This window comes from Artibeus jamaicensis, unplaced genomic scaffold, assembly GCF_021234435.1.
Source record: "Artibeus jamaicensis isolate MK-2021 breed Jamaican fruit bat unplaced genomic scaffold, CSHL_Jam_final contig_465, whole genome shotgun sequence".
In the NCBI taxonomy this organism is placed as follows: domain Eukaryota; kingdom Metazoa; phylum Chordata; class Mammalia; order Chiroptera; family Phyllostomidae; genus Artibeus; species Artibeus jamaicensis.
The window spans coordinates 18716491-18732806 of NW_026521843.1; the positions used below are offsets into that span (position 1 = coordinate 18716491).

Genomic DNA, 16316 nt, shown 5'->3' on the forward strand with positions numbered 1-16316 from the left:
CTTACTCTGAGATCATGTGCAAGTACCTCAAAGTATCCGAAATGCATAACAAATCTGCTTATTAGTAGCTCAGCAAGTGTTTACTGAGTGCTTAATGTGTTTTAGCTAGATGCACTAAGTACAGCAAACAACATGAGTTCTGTTTGAAAATAAAATACTCACATGTAATTAGGGCTTCATAAAAGTAAGTGTTGTGATGTTGCTTTTGGCTTTATTATTACTATTAAATAAGCATTCAGGTTTTTTTTTCTTCCAGAGAAAGAAAAAAATCAATAAAAAGAAAAATTTGTGCCCCTTCTGATGAAGTAATTCAGTGAACCTTTTATTTATGTATTGTAACCATATGTATTCAGCCACAAGTTTTTCTTCTCTTTTCTCCTTTCTACAGCCAAACAGCTTTGGGCAGAAGCGTGCAACCTTTTTGCTATTAAGTTTCTCTGAAGTAAGGCCAGAAAGCTTTAAAAATATTTTGACCGAGATGGTTTAGGAGTGTGGTTATGTCTCAATTTGTTCTGACTGACTTGATTGAATAACATCTTGGATTGTCAAACAAGTGATGCAATGAGTATCTTCTCGTTCTACAGGATATTCTTAAGCTAACAAATGTATCCCCCACCTGGTATGATAGACGAGCAGTTGCCCCACTCAGAACCCGGTCTCCTTGTCTCGTGCTTTTGCTGGGCTATGTTAGACCCTTGACTTTTTCTTTCCTCTGAGGAAACTTGGACTTGCTGCTGCTGCTTCTTTTTAGATTTTCAATTTAAAAAATTAATTTTGTAAAAACTTGAAACAATTTCAAACTTACAGAAAAATTGCAAGTACAGCATGGTTTTCTGTCTTTGAGTATTGGCAACTAAGTTACCAACATGGTGCTTCACTGTCCTCAGGTAGAAGGACATTCTCCTATGTAACCACGGTGTGTGTATTAACAGCAGACAATTACTAGCCTTGCCCTCTTGTTTCCATCAATCCTCATACAGCAGTACTGTGAAACTAGTCAGCTGGCAGAAAAGAAAATGTGAGTGCTGTGTTATGCAACAATTGTCACGGTTTAGAGAAGGTCTGAAAAAAGATATATGCTTGCTAAGAACTGTGTGACCAATTAAGAGACAGGTGAAGATGATCGTGATAGTAGGCTGCTTTTCCCGTCTTTGCTTTGGGACTCCCGAACACGTCTGCGTTCACTCTGGCGCTGAACATGCGAGCTCTTTTGATGGCTGACCACTGATGGTGGCGGCCTTAGACTTCGCAGTCGGCTGTTGGTACCTCTTCTCAGAGTCAGCCGTCTCGGACGTAGGGTCTACTTCCCGACCTGGCTCTGGAAGTCGAGTTGTTCAGCGCCAACCAGTGCGGGCATTTCAGTGCAGCGGAGCGACTGGCTGTCCGGTGCAGGCCGCTGACTGCTGTCCCGGTGCCCTGAGGATGGCCTGGCATGAATGAGCGTCCATTCCGAGGCTCTGCTGCCGGAGAGGGAGAAAACCCCCTCTGTGTGCGCAAGCAGATCCGCCCTCCACCTTCATCTCGCTCCTGAGAAGGTAGTCCTGTATGACGTTCTTCATGCAGCTTTTCTCTGATTGATATTAGAAAGTGCCATTGTCCCAGTGGCATTAGGGTTGTGAAACAGGCGCACTAAAGGAAAGTTTTTCTTAGAAATGTGGAAAGGCTGACTAATAAGGACAGTTCTTCAAAAGAACTGTTATAGAAAAATCTTAGTTTTAAAAACATTTCTCTGGTGAACTTCTCATATGCATGTTTACGTAAATGTTGGTTAATTTTACTGTGCTTTTAAAAGAGATTAAAAAAAAATGTACACATCCCGTCCCCTTATCAGAGCGACTTGTGTTTGTGTCTATTGTGTAACTTTGACAATAAGGACCTTTTTTATGTTATTCCACACGGAGGGACTGACTGTGACCTGTGCTCCTCAGGCTCTTGCAGACCAATTTGAAGACAAGGCCACACCTGTACTGGAACGTCTGAAGGTCTTCTACTGCTGCCCAGTGCCACCTCACTGGGCCATTCAGGTAGCTTCCTCGTCTGTCACTGGGTGCACTTTGCATTTGAAAGATAAGTGCATTAGAAAAGAATTGTTTTCAATTTTGTCTGTCTTCAGGTATTTTGGTGCAAAGAATAAAAATATCTAGGGATTGTCAGTTACTACAAATAACTATTTTGATTACAGTGATATTAGACTTTTAAAACATTTTTTAAAGAATTTAAAACTGGATAAACAGAATCCTTGAAATTAAATAATAGAACCACAGAAGCTTTTATTTTCAAAATAACTTTTAATGTCTATTTATTTATTCCTCACCTGAGGATACATTTATTGATTTTAGAGAGAGAGGAAGCAAGGGGAACCTGGATGTGAGAGAGAAACGTCCTGTACGTGCCCTCACCAGGGATCCGCTGGCGACCTTTTGCTGCACGAGATGACGCTCCAACTAAATGGGCCACCTGGCCAGGGCTCAAAATACCTTTTTACATTTGCAAAACCTTTAAGGACTTTTCTGCCAAAGAATGAACCTTTGAACCAATTTGTTTAACCAGAAAGCGAGAGGCAGCGTTGACTTCATACTCTGGGTCGTGACTTGCTCTCAACTGCTTTCCTCTTTTTGAGGATGTGAGATTACCTAGTGCCACTCCTGACGCCTCATGTTGTGGGCGAGATTCTGGTCCCCTGCCTCTTAGTTCTCCTGTGTTACAGGTTGGTTCCCTGTTTTTAAAATTTTTTAACACTGAAAACGATTTAGATGCCTGGTCCAATTTCTTAGTTTCGCAGTGAAGAGACTTGAGGCCTGCTGCACTTCAGTACACTTTTCCAGTGCTGACCACCTGTGATTGCACACTTAGTACGAGGCTTGCATTTCATTCTGCATCTCACACACGTTATTTTATTGCAACAATTTTGCGAAATGTCCCCATTTAACAGGTGAGCAAGCTGTGACACAGATGTTAGGTGGAGTCAAATGGTGCCTGCCAGAAATTTCTAGGTGACTTAGTACCTGTTGTCATTTGAGCTGGCTTCAAACTCACACATGCCACCCCACTGTTGCCGACTCTGAATGCACACTATAAGATTTCTTAGACTCATTTATATTTTTACGCACTGGGAACCCGGGGGGCTTATCACACATTAGAATTCACGTTATCTATTCAAGGAGTCTCAATAAACATAGACACCTAAAAAGCTGTGTTATATCATCTCAAGGGAATAGCTTCTTCACAGAGAAAGTTTAACAACTGAATTTTCTGGCATGTTGCTGACCATGACCTCTGAAATTTTTGGAGTGCTTTGTGGTAGATAAATGTGTCAGACTCTGAGCTATTATTGTGACAAAACATGTCTGTTGAGGGTGTAGCTTTTAATCTCTTTCTGAACAGAAGCATTAGGAAGATTAAATACTGTTCAAATAGAATTTAGGCTGAGTTTATTTTATCTGCATGGGAAGCTGTGGATTTTAGGATTTTGGGGCAGTTATATAAACATCCTTTTTTGTTTAGCAATTTAATTATTTTTCTCTATTATAGGAAATAATCATATCTTCATGTATTGTTTTTAAAGATCAAGAAGTAACAGTTTATTGTAAAAAGAGAATTAGTCTTTGCTACCGGCTAGCCATATGCTTAGGTGCCATAACCTTTTTATTTGTCAGATGGAATGTTTAGACTGCTGAACTGCATGAGCGTTAAGACTTATTCAAGCTCCCACGTGCCATGTTCATTTATTGAAAATATTCAGTCAAATATCCCCAAATAGCCAAATTCTCATATGCTTCATAGAATACAAAAGAATTGGACCATTTCCTTTATTTATTTGATAACATATTAACTTGTAATTTTCAGGTATATTTTCATTTTACTTTCAAATTTTGTTGATCCTAGATTTTCCATATCCATTAGCTTCTTAACTCTTAGTATATATTGAATTTTGAAAGAGTAGTAAAAGTGTTTTTAAGAGAAGACAACACATCCCATCTAGTATGAAACCATAACTTGCTCAAGAACCTCACGTACTTTTTAAACCTGTCTAGTGTTATTTTCATTTCTGTAGGAAGACCCACTTGTAAACCCACAATATTTTTATTTTTCCTTACTAACCATACCACTATTTGTCCATTTTTATCTGCCAGGAGCTGGGACAAGGGAGAGTAATGGGGGGGAATGGGGACAACTGTAATTGAACTGTAATTGAACAACAGTTAAACCGGGAAGTTAGGTGGTTAAGTTTTTCAGAGTGTACTTCAAATAAATCTGAGTAGACCTGAGTGAGAAAGAGCCAGAAATGGCCTCATAAAGTGCAAAAGGTAGTAACAAATTTAATGTCATTTATGTTGACTCCTTGGAGTTTTATTATTTATTTATTGATCTATTTATTTGAGGTCAATTTCCTTTTTTCACTTTGGGATATTATGACATATGACATTGTATTAGGGTTTTTATTTTTAAATCCTCATGCAAGGACATTTCTTCATTGCTTTTTTTTTCTTTTTTTTTTTTTTTAAGAGAGGGAAAGGAAGGGAAAAAGGAAAGAAATTGGTTGCTTGCTGTATGCGCCCAGACTGGGGATCAAACCTGCAACCTAGGTTTGTGCCCTGACCAGTAACTGAACCTGCAACCTTTTGGTTTCAGGATGATGCTCCAGCCATCGGAGCCATACTGCCAGGGCGACATTGTGTTAGTTTTAAGTATACTACATAATGTGTTGCTATAGCTGTATATTGTGAAATGATCACCACACTAAGTTTAGTTGACATCCATCACCTCATTTTTTGTCTTGTGATGAGAACTTTTAAGCTCTATCCTCTTAACAACTCTCAAATACGCAGTACAGTATAGTCACTGTTCTGTACATTACATCCCCAGAAATTACTTATCCTATAACTGGAAGTTCGTGCCTTTTGACCACCTTCACCCATTTCCCCCACCCCTGACCTCCCACCTCTGGCGACCACCAGTCTGTTCCCTGTTTGTATGAGTTCAGTTTGTTTAGATTCCGCTTATCAGTGAGATCATACAGCGCTTGTCTTTCTCTGTCTGACTTATTTCACTTAGCATAATGCCCTCGAGGTCCATCCGTGTTGTCACACATGACAGGATTTCTTCCTTTGCATGGCTGAATAATATCCCATTATATGTATCTCACTTTTTCTTTATTTATTCATTGATGGACACTTAATGCTGTTTTCTTATCTTGGCCACTATAAATAAAACCATGAACGTGGGGGTGCAGATGTCTCTTACAGATAATGATTTCATTTCCTTTGTATACACAGATGTAGAGTTGCTACATTATTTGGTAGTTCTCTTTTTTTTCAAATTTTATTTATCTTTCAAGGGGAAGGGAAGGGGAGAGGGAGAGAAATATCAGTGTTGTGGTTGCCTCTCGTGTGCCCCCTGCTGGGAACTGGCCTGCAACCCAGGCATGTGCCCTGACTGGGAATCAAACCGAGACCCTTTGGTTCGCAGGCCCGCGCTCAATCCACTGAGCTACACCAGCCAGGGCTCTTTTCAGTTTTTTGAGAAACCTCCACACTGTTTTCCATAGCAGCCATGCTAATTTGCATTTCCACCAGCAGTGCACAGGGATTCCCTTCTGTACATCCTCGCCAACACTTGTTATGTTTTATCTTTTCGATAATAGTCATTTTAACTAGAGTTGTAAAAATCAATTTTTTGTTCTCAGCTTTACAAATCAGAGATGTCATATATAGGATCTCTAGGTGAAAAATAAAGACTGAGTTTGCTTTTTAACTTCTTCTGAGTTCTTGGGAAAAAATTGATATATTGAGTATTTTGAACAGTTTCTATATAATTTTTTAGTCTGTCCTATAAGGTAAAGGTAAGTATTGAATCATTGCAAATTCCTAATTAATTGAGGTTGAATTATATAAATTATGCATTTATTACAATAAGCAGACCCTTAAAATGGAAGATTGGATATACCTGCAAATGATACAGGAATCTGCCTTTGCATGAAGAAAATGTTCATTATTCTAACTTGATTTTTCTAGCGCCAACTTGCAAGTTTACTCTTCGAGTTGGGATGTACCAGTTCAGCCCTTCAGATATTTGAGAAGCTAGAAATGTGGGAAGATGTTGTCATTTGTCATGAAAGAGCTGGGCAGCATGGGAAGGTATGTAAGAGCGGAATTCCGTGTGCTGGCAAGAGCCGCCTGTCTTTGCCTGCCTTCTCACTTTTAACCCTGCTTTTGCCAGCAGTTCACTTATATTCCTTTTCTACCTTTCCCCCGCCAGAAATCTTTTTAATGTTTGCTCTCCAGTGGTTTCTGTCGGAGCAGACAGTTTTGTGTGTCTGCATGCGTGTGTGCAAGTAAGAGGGAACGAGCGTTGAAGGCTTTGGAGACCCTTCACGTTCTGATCTCTCTGCCTAACTGACTCTCCTGTAGGGCAGCTTCACAGAGAAATACTGGGAATTGTTTTACTCGCCCTGGGGTGTCTGGTGGTCAGAGGCTGTTGCCCGAAGGCAGGTGATCTGGGAGGGAGCAGCTGGCTGGGTCTGCAAAGAACATCCAAATGGTGTGATGACCCCCGGGGCAGGAGAGTTGTTAGGTATGTAATACACACTTAGTTCTACCGTAGATGAGTCAAGAGAGAAAATGTCGCAATAGTTGCATCTATTATTAATGTATTATCTTTCCCCTAATAAATGAACAGGACTTTAAAAATAAGGGCCTCTGTGTTGTGAATATCTGTTAAAACTGACATATTGAAGTCATCTGTTTATTTTGGATTAAAATTTTAAATGACTGCATTTCTGCCGTATATGCAAACTGAGTGAGACCCCCCAGACTGGGTCATTTGTATCAACAGTCAGCCCTTCCCCATCACCATAAAAAAGAAGGAGCGGAACAAGGACATGTGTGTCTGTTTCCTGAATCCCTTCTAGACTGTGTCAGTTTCAGACTGGCAGTAAAGCTCGCATGTCTTTCACTCGTCACTACTGGCACTGAAGGCCCTTGAATTATACTGGCTTAAGGAGGAACTAGTTTGGGAATTATATTTTACTGTAGAAGAGATATAATTACAATATTTTCATCCTGGGAAATAGCTCCATCCCCTGTTTTTCCAAATAAGGACAGGCATTTCTAACGCTTTGCCTCAGGTCACAAAGCCAGTTGTTGCTCATTAACTGGAGAGGTCGAATGGCAGAGTGGCTGCAAGCACAGCCTCTGGGCCTGGGCTGTCGGGCCAGCCACCGGCCCCTCCCTGGCCTCAGTTTTCTCATCTAGAGGCATGCAGTCTGTGACCTTCCAGGTTTTCATGGTATAGTGTGTGTAAAACATAGGATGGGGCTTCCTCATGGTGCTGCCTGAGTGTTTGCTGCTATTACTGCTGTGGTTCTAAGACAGTTTTCACACTTGAACGTCTCTGCATTTGGCGTGTGCCTGACACTTGATGGCACCTCCCAGCTGCTGTCCATCGGGGGCAGCCTGGCCGGCTGGTACAGGCTTCGCGGCAGCCATATTTAACGCCGTAGTTTTGGTTGTGCCGTGTACACGGTGTCAGTGCTACCCAGGCTGGATAATTGCCATTGAAATTGCCTTCAGAGAGATTCTGTTATCCAGTGAAGGACGGAAACGAAGTAGAGAGGTGTAAGTTCGGTATTAGGGAAGTAAACACTTGTTACTGGAGAAATCATTGCAGTTCCATTGACTTTTTCTTAAAAACAACTGAGTGCTTTGTGGGAGCCAGGAAAGGGCAACACCTCCGAGCAGAGGACTATGTCTCATACCGAGATGCTAAATAAAGGCTGCCATTTAAAATGTCTAGCACCGTAAACAAAGGCAGGAAAAATCGCCAAACTTATCTGAATAGATTGAAAAAATATCAAAGCAGTGAGAGGCTGACGTGATTCATCAAGGCATTATGTCATAATTTAATTGAAGCATTTTTGCTTTATTAGGTAAGAGTTAGTTGTACAATTGATGGCATCTCAAATTTGATGAAATCTAGTATTATGTTTCTTGGGGGACTGAAACATGTTGTAGGGCTCATTGCCTGGCACCGAAGGAGTACTCAGCTGTTTGTTTAACAAAGGGGTGAATGGCTGAATGAGTGTCTTGACTGTGTGCCCCCCCACAAGTCTGACGTAGTTCCCATTCCATCGTTCTTCAGTGTGCTGGTCTTTTACGTTGGTCAGTAAACACAAATGATACTGTACGTAAAAATATGGCAGTTTTTGAAGTAATTAAGCAAGTTGATGAATCACAAATATCCAAAGCCAATTCTGAAATATTAAATTTATTTAATAACTTTTAGAAAGTATGGAAAGTTAGAGACTTTCTCTAACAGCAGAGGAAAAAATATAATGAATCCATCCCTTTTCAGATCATAGATTGACTATGTCCCCAAAGTAGTTGTGGCATTATTTTTTTCTAATTTGCACATGGCCTTGGGAGAAATGTCGTAATAACGATATATTTTTATTTTTGCAATTATTTTAGAAAATGTACATATTTCAATTTTTAGGAACATACAGTTACTTACCTTGTCCTAAGTCTTTTGTGAGTTGCAGCCAAACATTCTCAAAGTCTTGATTTGAAAGGTTGATTTTAGCATTTTATTTGCTACATAAGAGACTTCCCTCACCTGTTTTTCTTAATGCTGTATTTGCAGATTGGTTTACCAATAGACCCTAAAAAGTTTTGCTTCAGGTTGGAAGCAAATGTTTTACTTCTAAAACAGCTCATATTCTTTTAGTGTTTGGTCACATGCCGGCAGTTGTCACTACATTTTGACTTAACTAGAAGTTTACGACATCTTAATCATTGAGTTTAGTGCTTAATGACATAATTTTTTTAAAGGCGAATTCTGAAAAGTACCTAATTCTAATCATTGTTTCTGGTGTTCATGTTTGCAAGACCCATTGTAGGGTCTTAGATTCTCTAATTTAGAAATTATCTTATGGAAATTCTCATTATTTAATGACCATTGGCAAAGTAGCCAAAATTAATTTTGCTTGACTGAGGGATCAGACCTGGTTCTCATCTGTTAGCATTTAGTCTTTAAAAGTTATCTGGCACCTAATAGCAGTTTCCCCAGGCACATGGACAACGTCTTATTTAGCTGAGCAGATCTGGTCCTAGACGGAGAACAGAGTCTGAGCTGGCCCACGCACGGGTGGTGGCCGTGAGGGGCAGGGAGCGGAGAGAGGCCGGCTGGGACCACTCCCATTCTCTCTCGCTCCTGGCAGACAGGGTGCACCTGAGATCATGCAGCCTTTTCTTTCATTACACCCCATTTGTAGCCAGGGGCTCTGAAAATATTTTTCTCTAAATTGCAAGTAAATGTTCTTAACATTTAACATTTTTAACAGCTGAGATTCTGTTAGCAGTTGGTTAGGGTTTTGGTTTTTCTTCTTCTAAGATCATTTCGTTATATGACTTAAAAGATTTCCCACAAGTGGTTTTCCCACAGCACAGCCAGCGTGGTCTTCCAAGAAGATGGGTCTGGTCATGTCACTCCCACGCTCTTCAGCAGCTTCCCTGTGTCCCCAGGACTAAGTGGAGCTCTTTGCATGAGTGGAAGCCCTTAGTGTGGCAACCACCACACACCACTTCACAATCGGACTCCTGCTCACAGTGCTAGCTGCGTGGGCGCCTGCCCTTTCTCTCCGCTTCGTCCCTCTGTGTACGTGCTCATCCAAGTTGGGTGCAGAGTTTTGGCAGGGCCAGACCACTCGTAATGTCTTGGTTTTGCGACATTGCTTCAGCTCAGGAACTCTGTACATGCTCTTTTCTGTGCAGAACCTGTCCTCCAGCAAACTCCTACTTATTTCTTCCGGTCACTCCTTGGTGGTTCCTTTCCACAGTGAGTTTTCCCTGGGACCGCCCTCCCAGATTCGGTGGTGTTCTCTGTCTGCTTCTGTGACACCCAGGACCACTGTCATTTCCCACTGGCTGGCTTATCTCCCCTACTAAACCGTGAGCTGTTTAAGAACCAGACTGTGTCTACATTGTTTACAGCTGATTCCCCAGCATCTAGCACAGGCCTGGCACATAGGGAGTGCGCAGCAGTATTTGCTGAATGAGGACTAGCGGGTGTTCACTGACTAGTTATTGCACTGAAGCAAACCTTCACGTAGACACTCCTCCTGAACTTCACATTTGGCGAAGATACCTCATCAACCCCTGCCACATACATACCTGTGTATTCTCTTTCCAAAATCAAATTATGAGATCTCTCTCCTCCCATTTAAACCTCTTAACTTGAGGCAGAGAAATGGGGCAGGTTTCATTCAGAATAGAATTTTTATTCTTGCTCAGTAGAGTCTAAAAATACCATAAGCATGCTGTTATTACATAGTGCGATTTTTGAATGCCTCTCATGCACTGCATTCTTTATATAATTATTTTGTCTTTGTCATATGATATTTATAACTTCCAAAGTATGAATCGCGTTCGCCTTGTGGAGTCACAGGGTTTGGGGTCCCAGCTCAGGCCTGCATTTCCTCTGAAGCCCGTACTTCTCTCCCCACACCTGCCTCCATCATGGCTGTTGTTAACCCTTAAAAAAGTAGATATTCCATTTGTAACTTAAAACCTGTTTTGCTCATGCGAATGAGAAAAATAGGCAAAATAACGGAAAATACTCTTTAACTTGGTAATACAAACAGGAGATGATCAGCTAATTGAATAACCAGGCCTGTTTTTAATTATGCTGTTTTATCTTGGACCTGGAATATTTATGTTGGCCAGTAGCCTTTGAAAAACCAAGCCCCAGAGCGTGGTGCAGTCACACACATAAACATGAGAAGCAGTTAGTGAGCAGTGGGCTCAGTGGCAGAGTGGACAGGCCTGGGCACCCCCCCCCCCCAGGAGAAGCCGCGCTGGGCATGGCCAACTGGGCTGGGCGAGGAGGTTTGCACTTCTTACCTTTCAGTTGCCGCTCCTGCAACAAGAATTCAGACTGCTTTCTGCTGGAAGGATTGTCCTGGTAGCCGTAAGAGTAGGTGGTGCTGTTCCCTTAGCTCTGCCTGTCGTCCTACGCACTGCGCTCGGGATGTAGGCCGCCGTTCCAGTGGGCAGTCTGCCTCCCGGAGAACCAGCCTCTGGCACAGCAAGAACCGAATCCATTTCTGCTGCCTGCTTCAGGGAAGAAGACTGGGGTTAGAAAACGTGCCCCAGGTTGTCTGAGCTCGCAGCACATATGTACACACAGTTTTCAACCTAAGGCTGTGGTCAGGTGGCCGAATCTGTTAGTGGCTGTGACATTCTTAGCCTGCCCCATCTTTCTGTCCCCTTGGAACAAGCCTCCGCCTGTTCAACCTACTCTGTCACTTCTGTAGTCCTCAGAGATACTCTTTACAGTTAGTACCATCCCCGGGTCCCGAGCTCATTCCTCCTCCTTCATTCTTTGTCTGGAAGGCTTCTTAGAGTTTTCATAGAGTTGTTGGTTTGCCAATTCCCCATGTCTTTCTTTTTTCTTTTTTTTTTTCTTTTTTTTTTAAGATTTTATTTATTTTAGTTTTAGAGGGGAGGGGAAGGGAAGGAGGAAGAGAAACATCAGTGTGTTTGCCACTCACACAGCCCACTGCTAGGGGCGGTGGCCCACAACCCAGGCAAGTGCCCTGACTGGGAATCAAACTGGCAGCCCTTTGGTTTGCAGGCTGGCACTCAGTCCACTGAGCCACACCAGCCAGGGCCAATTCCCTATTTCTATATGCTGACCAGAGGCAACGGGAGATGAGCACCACTCATCATATATAAGAATGTAAAATTCTAGCTAGTTCACAGACTCGAGGCTCAAGTCACAGCCAAGGAGGGCATGCAGTTGGTAAGTGCTAGACCTGGCATTTGAACTGCCTTCCTGAATAAAAGCACCTGCTCCTCACAGGTCTTCATACGATCGGAAGTCTGTAGAATGGGTTGTGCAACACAGTTTCTCAGGGATGTGTTGGAACTGTTTGGGTTGTAAGAGAACCAGCGTACCCTAGCTTAGGCAGAAGAAGGTGGGGGTGGCGGGGGAACTTACTGGTTCGTACAGTTGGAGATTCCTGTAGACCTGCCTGTCACAGACCTGCATCCAGAGGGAGCTCCCCGATGTCATCGTGACTCTGTGGCTCTCTCCATGAGGCGGGCGAGCGGGGCCCAGGAAGCCCCGGTTTAGTAATCCCAGTGGGAAAACATGGCCCATTCCATGGCTCTAACAGAAGGGTTCCCCCGGAGACTGAAGGGCTGGAGGCATGTGCCCTGTCTCTGATAGAGCCCGCGGAGGGGCTTGTCCTCAGGGAAGAGCAGTTCTGTTTCCAGGAGGTCAGGAAGGGATGCTGAGCAGGAAGAACTGACTGACGTGCCCTGTACGTAGGGCGGGAGTTCAGTGCTCCAGGTGTGGAGTTGTAAGAGGCATTTTGTTTGGCTTACACAGTGTTTTAAAAAATGTTAAACATTTTCAGGCTAAAAATCTGGGTGTCTTGACTCCTCTTAAAGAACTCAGGGAGGTGGAAACCCTGGGTCGGATTCCCACACGGCTGCACTAAGGGGTTGGATCGCGCCACGGCTCCTGTTTGGTGAGCTCACTCACCAGCCTCTGTTCCTCCCAGCAGTTGGCAAGGGTCACCAGGCATCTGAGTGGGTGACACTTGCTGTGAGCAGCACGGGCTTCTCAGGTGAAGTAGCTGGAGTGTGGTTCATTCTAGCCATAACTGTAGGTTCTGCTTATGTCTGGTCTGACTTAATTTTGTACCTAGATTCATGATGTGTAATCACCGCCACAGGCTTGTGCTAAGAGGAGTCATTAGTTGCATACAATTAGAAAATAAAACAGATTGTTGAGACAGTCTGGGTACATAAGCTACATGTGTGAGGATAGGGAAGTGGTCTTTGAGCTTTGCAGCTGACAGGATTCTTGCAAGAGCCTCAGATTCATTGCAGCCAGTTGCCCTCGTACGTGTGACTTTGTGTGTTGGGGAGCGTATCTTTATGCGATTTAATAGACATTTAGGTAACACATTTCCTGTATCCTAGAAGGATACACATCTGTATTTTTCCGTAGGAAAGAAGCAACCCATAGGCATTCTGTGAAGGTTCCTGGCCACCCGTATTTTAATATTGCAGAAGTGATTTTATTAGCCCTTATGCTTTATTTACGTTCACTGGGCACATCTTTTGTCATTCTTTATTGGATCATCAATTGAGTGGGTAAGTGGAGGAGGCGGGAGAACATTTTGGAGAGAGTGAAGAAGACTGAGGAATGCAATGCAACTAATTAGGGGAGGGAAATAGACTGCCTTCAACCATTGCCCTTGGGAAAGAGACTTCTGCTGGCAGAACAGAGAGGTGGAGGGGCTCAAGGAGGAAAAGAGTCGACTTCAGATAGAAACGTGAGGTAGAAACGTGAGGAGAGAAGAGGCCAGTTCAGACCCAGCTCTGGTGTTTCTGGCCTTTTTTAGAAGCTGCCTCACTCTGATCTCAGACCTTTCCTTCCAGTGGATGAAATGTCTGGAATTAACACTGTTTGGTCACAAGAGGTTGCATACCACCCACTCTCTGTGTTCTTTTTTATTTCTGTTGATTTCAGAGAGAGGGAGAAACGAAGGGAGAGAGAGAAACATCGGTTTGTTCCACTTATTGATGCATTCGGTGGTTGCTTCTTTTACTGTGCCCTGACCAGGAATCAAACCCACAACCTCGGCATATCGGGATGACGCTCTAACCAACCGAACTCCCTGGCCAGGGCCTCTATAGTCTTCATTCTTACAAGCGTTTCTGTAGGTGTGAGTTAGTGGAGGAGGTATCTGAAATCCTCAGTACCTTAGCATTTCCCAATGTGAAGTTTCTCCTGAGTACTATTAATCTCCCATTTTTATTTTTTGTCTTCTTTGATAAATGTTGAAAACACTAGGTCTGGGTGATAGGTCTTTGGATGCTGGTGAATCTTCATGGTTTATAATACAGTACAACAAGAGGTAGAATAAACATTTGTGGAATGGCACGTTTTTGACTCTGCAGGTGCTGTAGGGTGAGACCGGGTATCCTAGGTCCCAGATTCTGTCTTAAGTGTGAGGTACCTGTGCAGTACTGTGGTCCCTTACAGTCTTTTTTATTTCCATAAGGTTAATAGTCATTTCTTCTCTTTTATTTCTGGTGTTAGTACCATGAGTATAAAGTACCAACTGACTTTTGGTTTGTTTGTTTCTTTTGTTTTTCTATTTTCTATTTTATTTATTTATACCCTAATTTTATTATTTTGTTTCTTTTAATTCTTTGAGTTAGGTGTACTCTTCTCTTCCTAGTTTCTTATGGTGAAAGATTATTGATTTGAAATCTCTTTCCTTTTGCAGTATGGGCTTTTATAGCTATGCATTTTCCTCTAGGCACTGCTTTCACTGCACCCCATAAATTTGGGCATTTTCATTTATCTCAAACTGGTTTTAATTTCCCTGTGATTTCTTTTTTCACCTGTTGGTTATTCACAAGTGTGTTAATTTCTACATATTGGTGGTTTCCCCAAATTTCTTTCTGTTACTGATTGCTACTTTTATCCCACTGTCATTGAAGAGCATACTTTGTATACTTCAGTCTTTTCAAATTGATTGAGACTTTTTACAGCCCAACATGTAGTGTATCCTGGAGACCGTCCCGCCGTGTACACTGGAGAAGAGCGTGTGTTCTGCCATTGTTGGGCGGGGTGTTCCTGTCTGTTAGGTCTGGGTGGTTCATGGGGTTGTTCAGTCTTCCACTCTGTCCTCCGTGTGGCTGTCCCATCCGCCTGCACTGAGAGTGGGACATGCAGGTCTCCAAATAGTGTGGCTGAATCCAGGACTTCTCCCTTCCCATCTGTCGGTGTTCGCTTCATGTCGTCTGGGGCTCTGTTGTTAGGCGAATGCATGCACTTATTATTGTATCTTCTCGATGGAGTGAACATTTACCATTAAAATGAGCCTTCCTTTGTTGCACTAACAATTTTTGTCGTAAAGTATGTGTTTCGTCTGGTATTAGCGTAGGCACTCAAGCTCTCTTTTGGTTTCTGTTTACGCGATGTGCCTTCTTTCATTTTTTCCCCACTTTGCGTGTCTGAATCTAATGTGTTTCTCTCGTAGACAACGTTTAGTTGGAGCATCTAAAAATTCTTTTCTGCCTCTCTGCCACGGATTGGAATGTTTCATCCCTTTACATTTAATTCATTTACTGATAACACAGGATGTATGTTGGTCATTTTGTTACCTGTTTTCTATATTAGTCTATTTTTCAGGCTATAAGGCACACTTCCCCCCAAATTTGGGAGGAAAAGGGAGGTGTGTCTATAGTCCAAATATAACTTTATATTTACATATTTACATTGGTGAAATATTATGTTATTTATGTTATTAAACATTTTACCACATTTTTTGCCTCAAAATTTTTTTCCTATTTTCCTTCTCTAAAACCTAAGTGTGTCTTGTGGTCTGAAAAATGTGGTATATTCTTTTTATTTTCCCATTATTGCCTGCTTTTTGGCTAAATGGGTATTTTCTAGTGTACCATTTTAAGTCCCTTGTCATTTCTTTGACTGTCGTTTTGAGTTATTTTGTCATTATACTAGGGATTATTCAAATAGCAGATTTCAGGTGTCTGTAAGACGTGGGTGTCCTCAGAAGTAGTTTCTGATGATTGCTTTTTTGTTCCACTTAAGGTCCATGCATTCTTGTTTCTTTGTATGTCTTTGTAATTTTTTATTGAAAATTAGATAATATAATGTGGCAACTCTGGAAATCAAGTTGTTGCTACTTGTGTTGTGTTTTGTTTGGTGATGTTTCTTGACTAGTCATGTAAAACACAGGGTGGGGCAAAGCAGGTTTACAGTTGTTCTTATGGAACACAATACAATAATAGTAACAGGAATAAACTGTGTTTCCCATACTCACAACTGTAAACTGACTTTGGCCCTGACCTGTAATAGTCTTCATTTTGTGTAGCCACTGAGATCTTAGGCTGATTAGCTTAAGAGTCAACTAATCATTGGACAGAAAATTTCTTCAATGCCTAGATCAGCAAGTCCCCCAGTCTTTGCTAATGGGCTCTGTGTGTGGGTCTGTCTGTGTTCAGGCATGCGCTGCCTTAGCGTGTGCAAAGCCCTCAAGGTCAGCCTGAGAGGAGAGCTTGGGGCTTTCTTGGTTCTTTCTCAAACATATGCACCTTCATGGTTTCCTAGATATCCATGAATACATTGGACTTTTTTTGAAAACCCTTTTGTAAAGCTTATTCCTCTCTTTTTGGTTAGCCTGTTGTTTGCCCCGGCTGTGATTTACACACCTCAGCCAGCTGCATAATTAATCAGAATTATTTTTGATGAGGTCTTTTTCAGTGGGCAAG

General features: G+C 42.2%; 1 protein-coding gene across 2 annotated transcripts in view; it reads left to right on the forward strand.

Moving 5' to 3' along the window:
* Positions 1 to 16316, forward strand: part of TTC27 (tetratricopeptide repeat domain 27) — a 140058-nt gene that overhangs the window by 72859 nt on the left and 50883 nt on the right. For both annotated transcript variants that reach the window (XM_037146569.2, XM_037146570.2), the window contains exons 11-12: positions 1929 to 2024; positions 6015 to 6137. In XM_037146569.2, coding sequence (XP_037002464.2) covers positions 1929 to 2024; positions 6015 to 6137 — 219 coding nt within the window. The remainder of the gene's footprint in view (positions 1 to 1928; positions 2025 to 6014; positions 6138 to 16316) is intronic.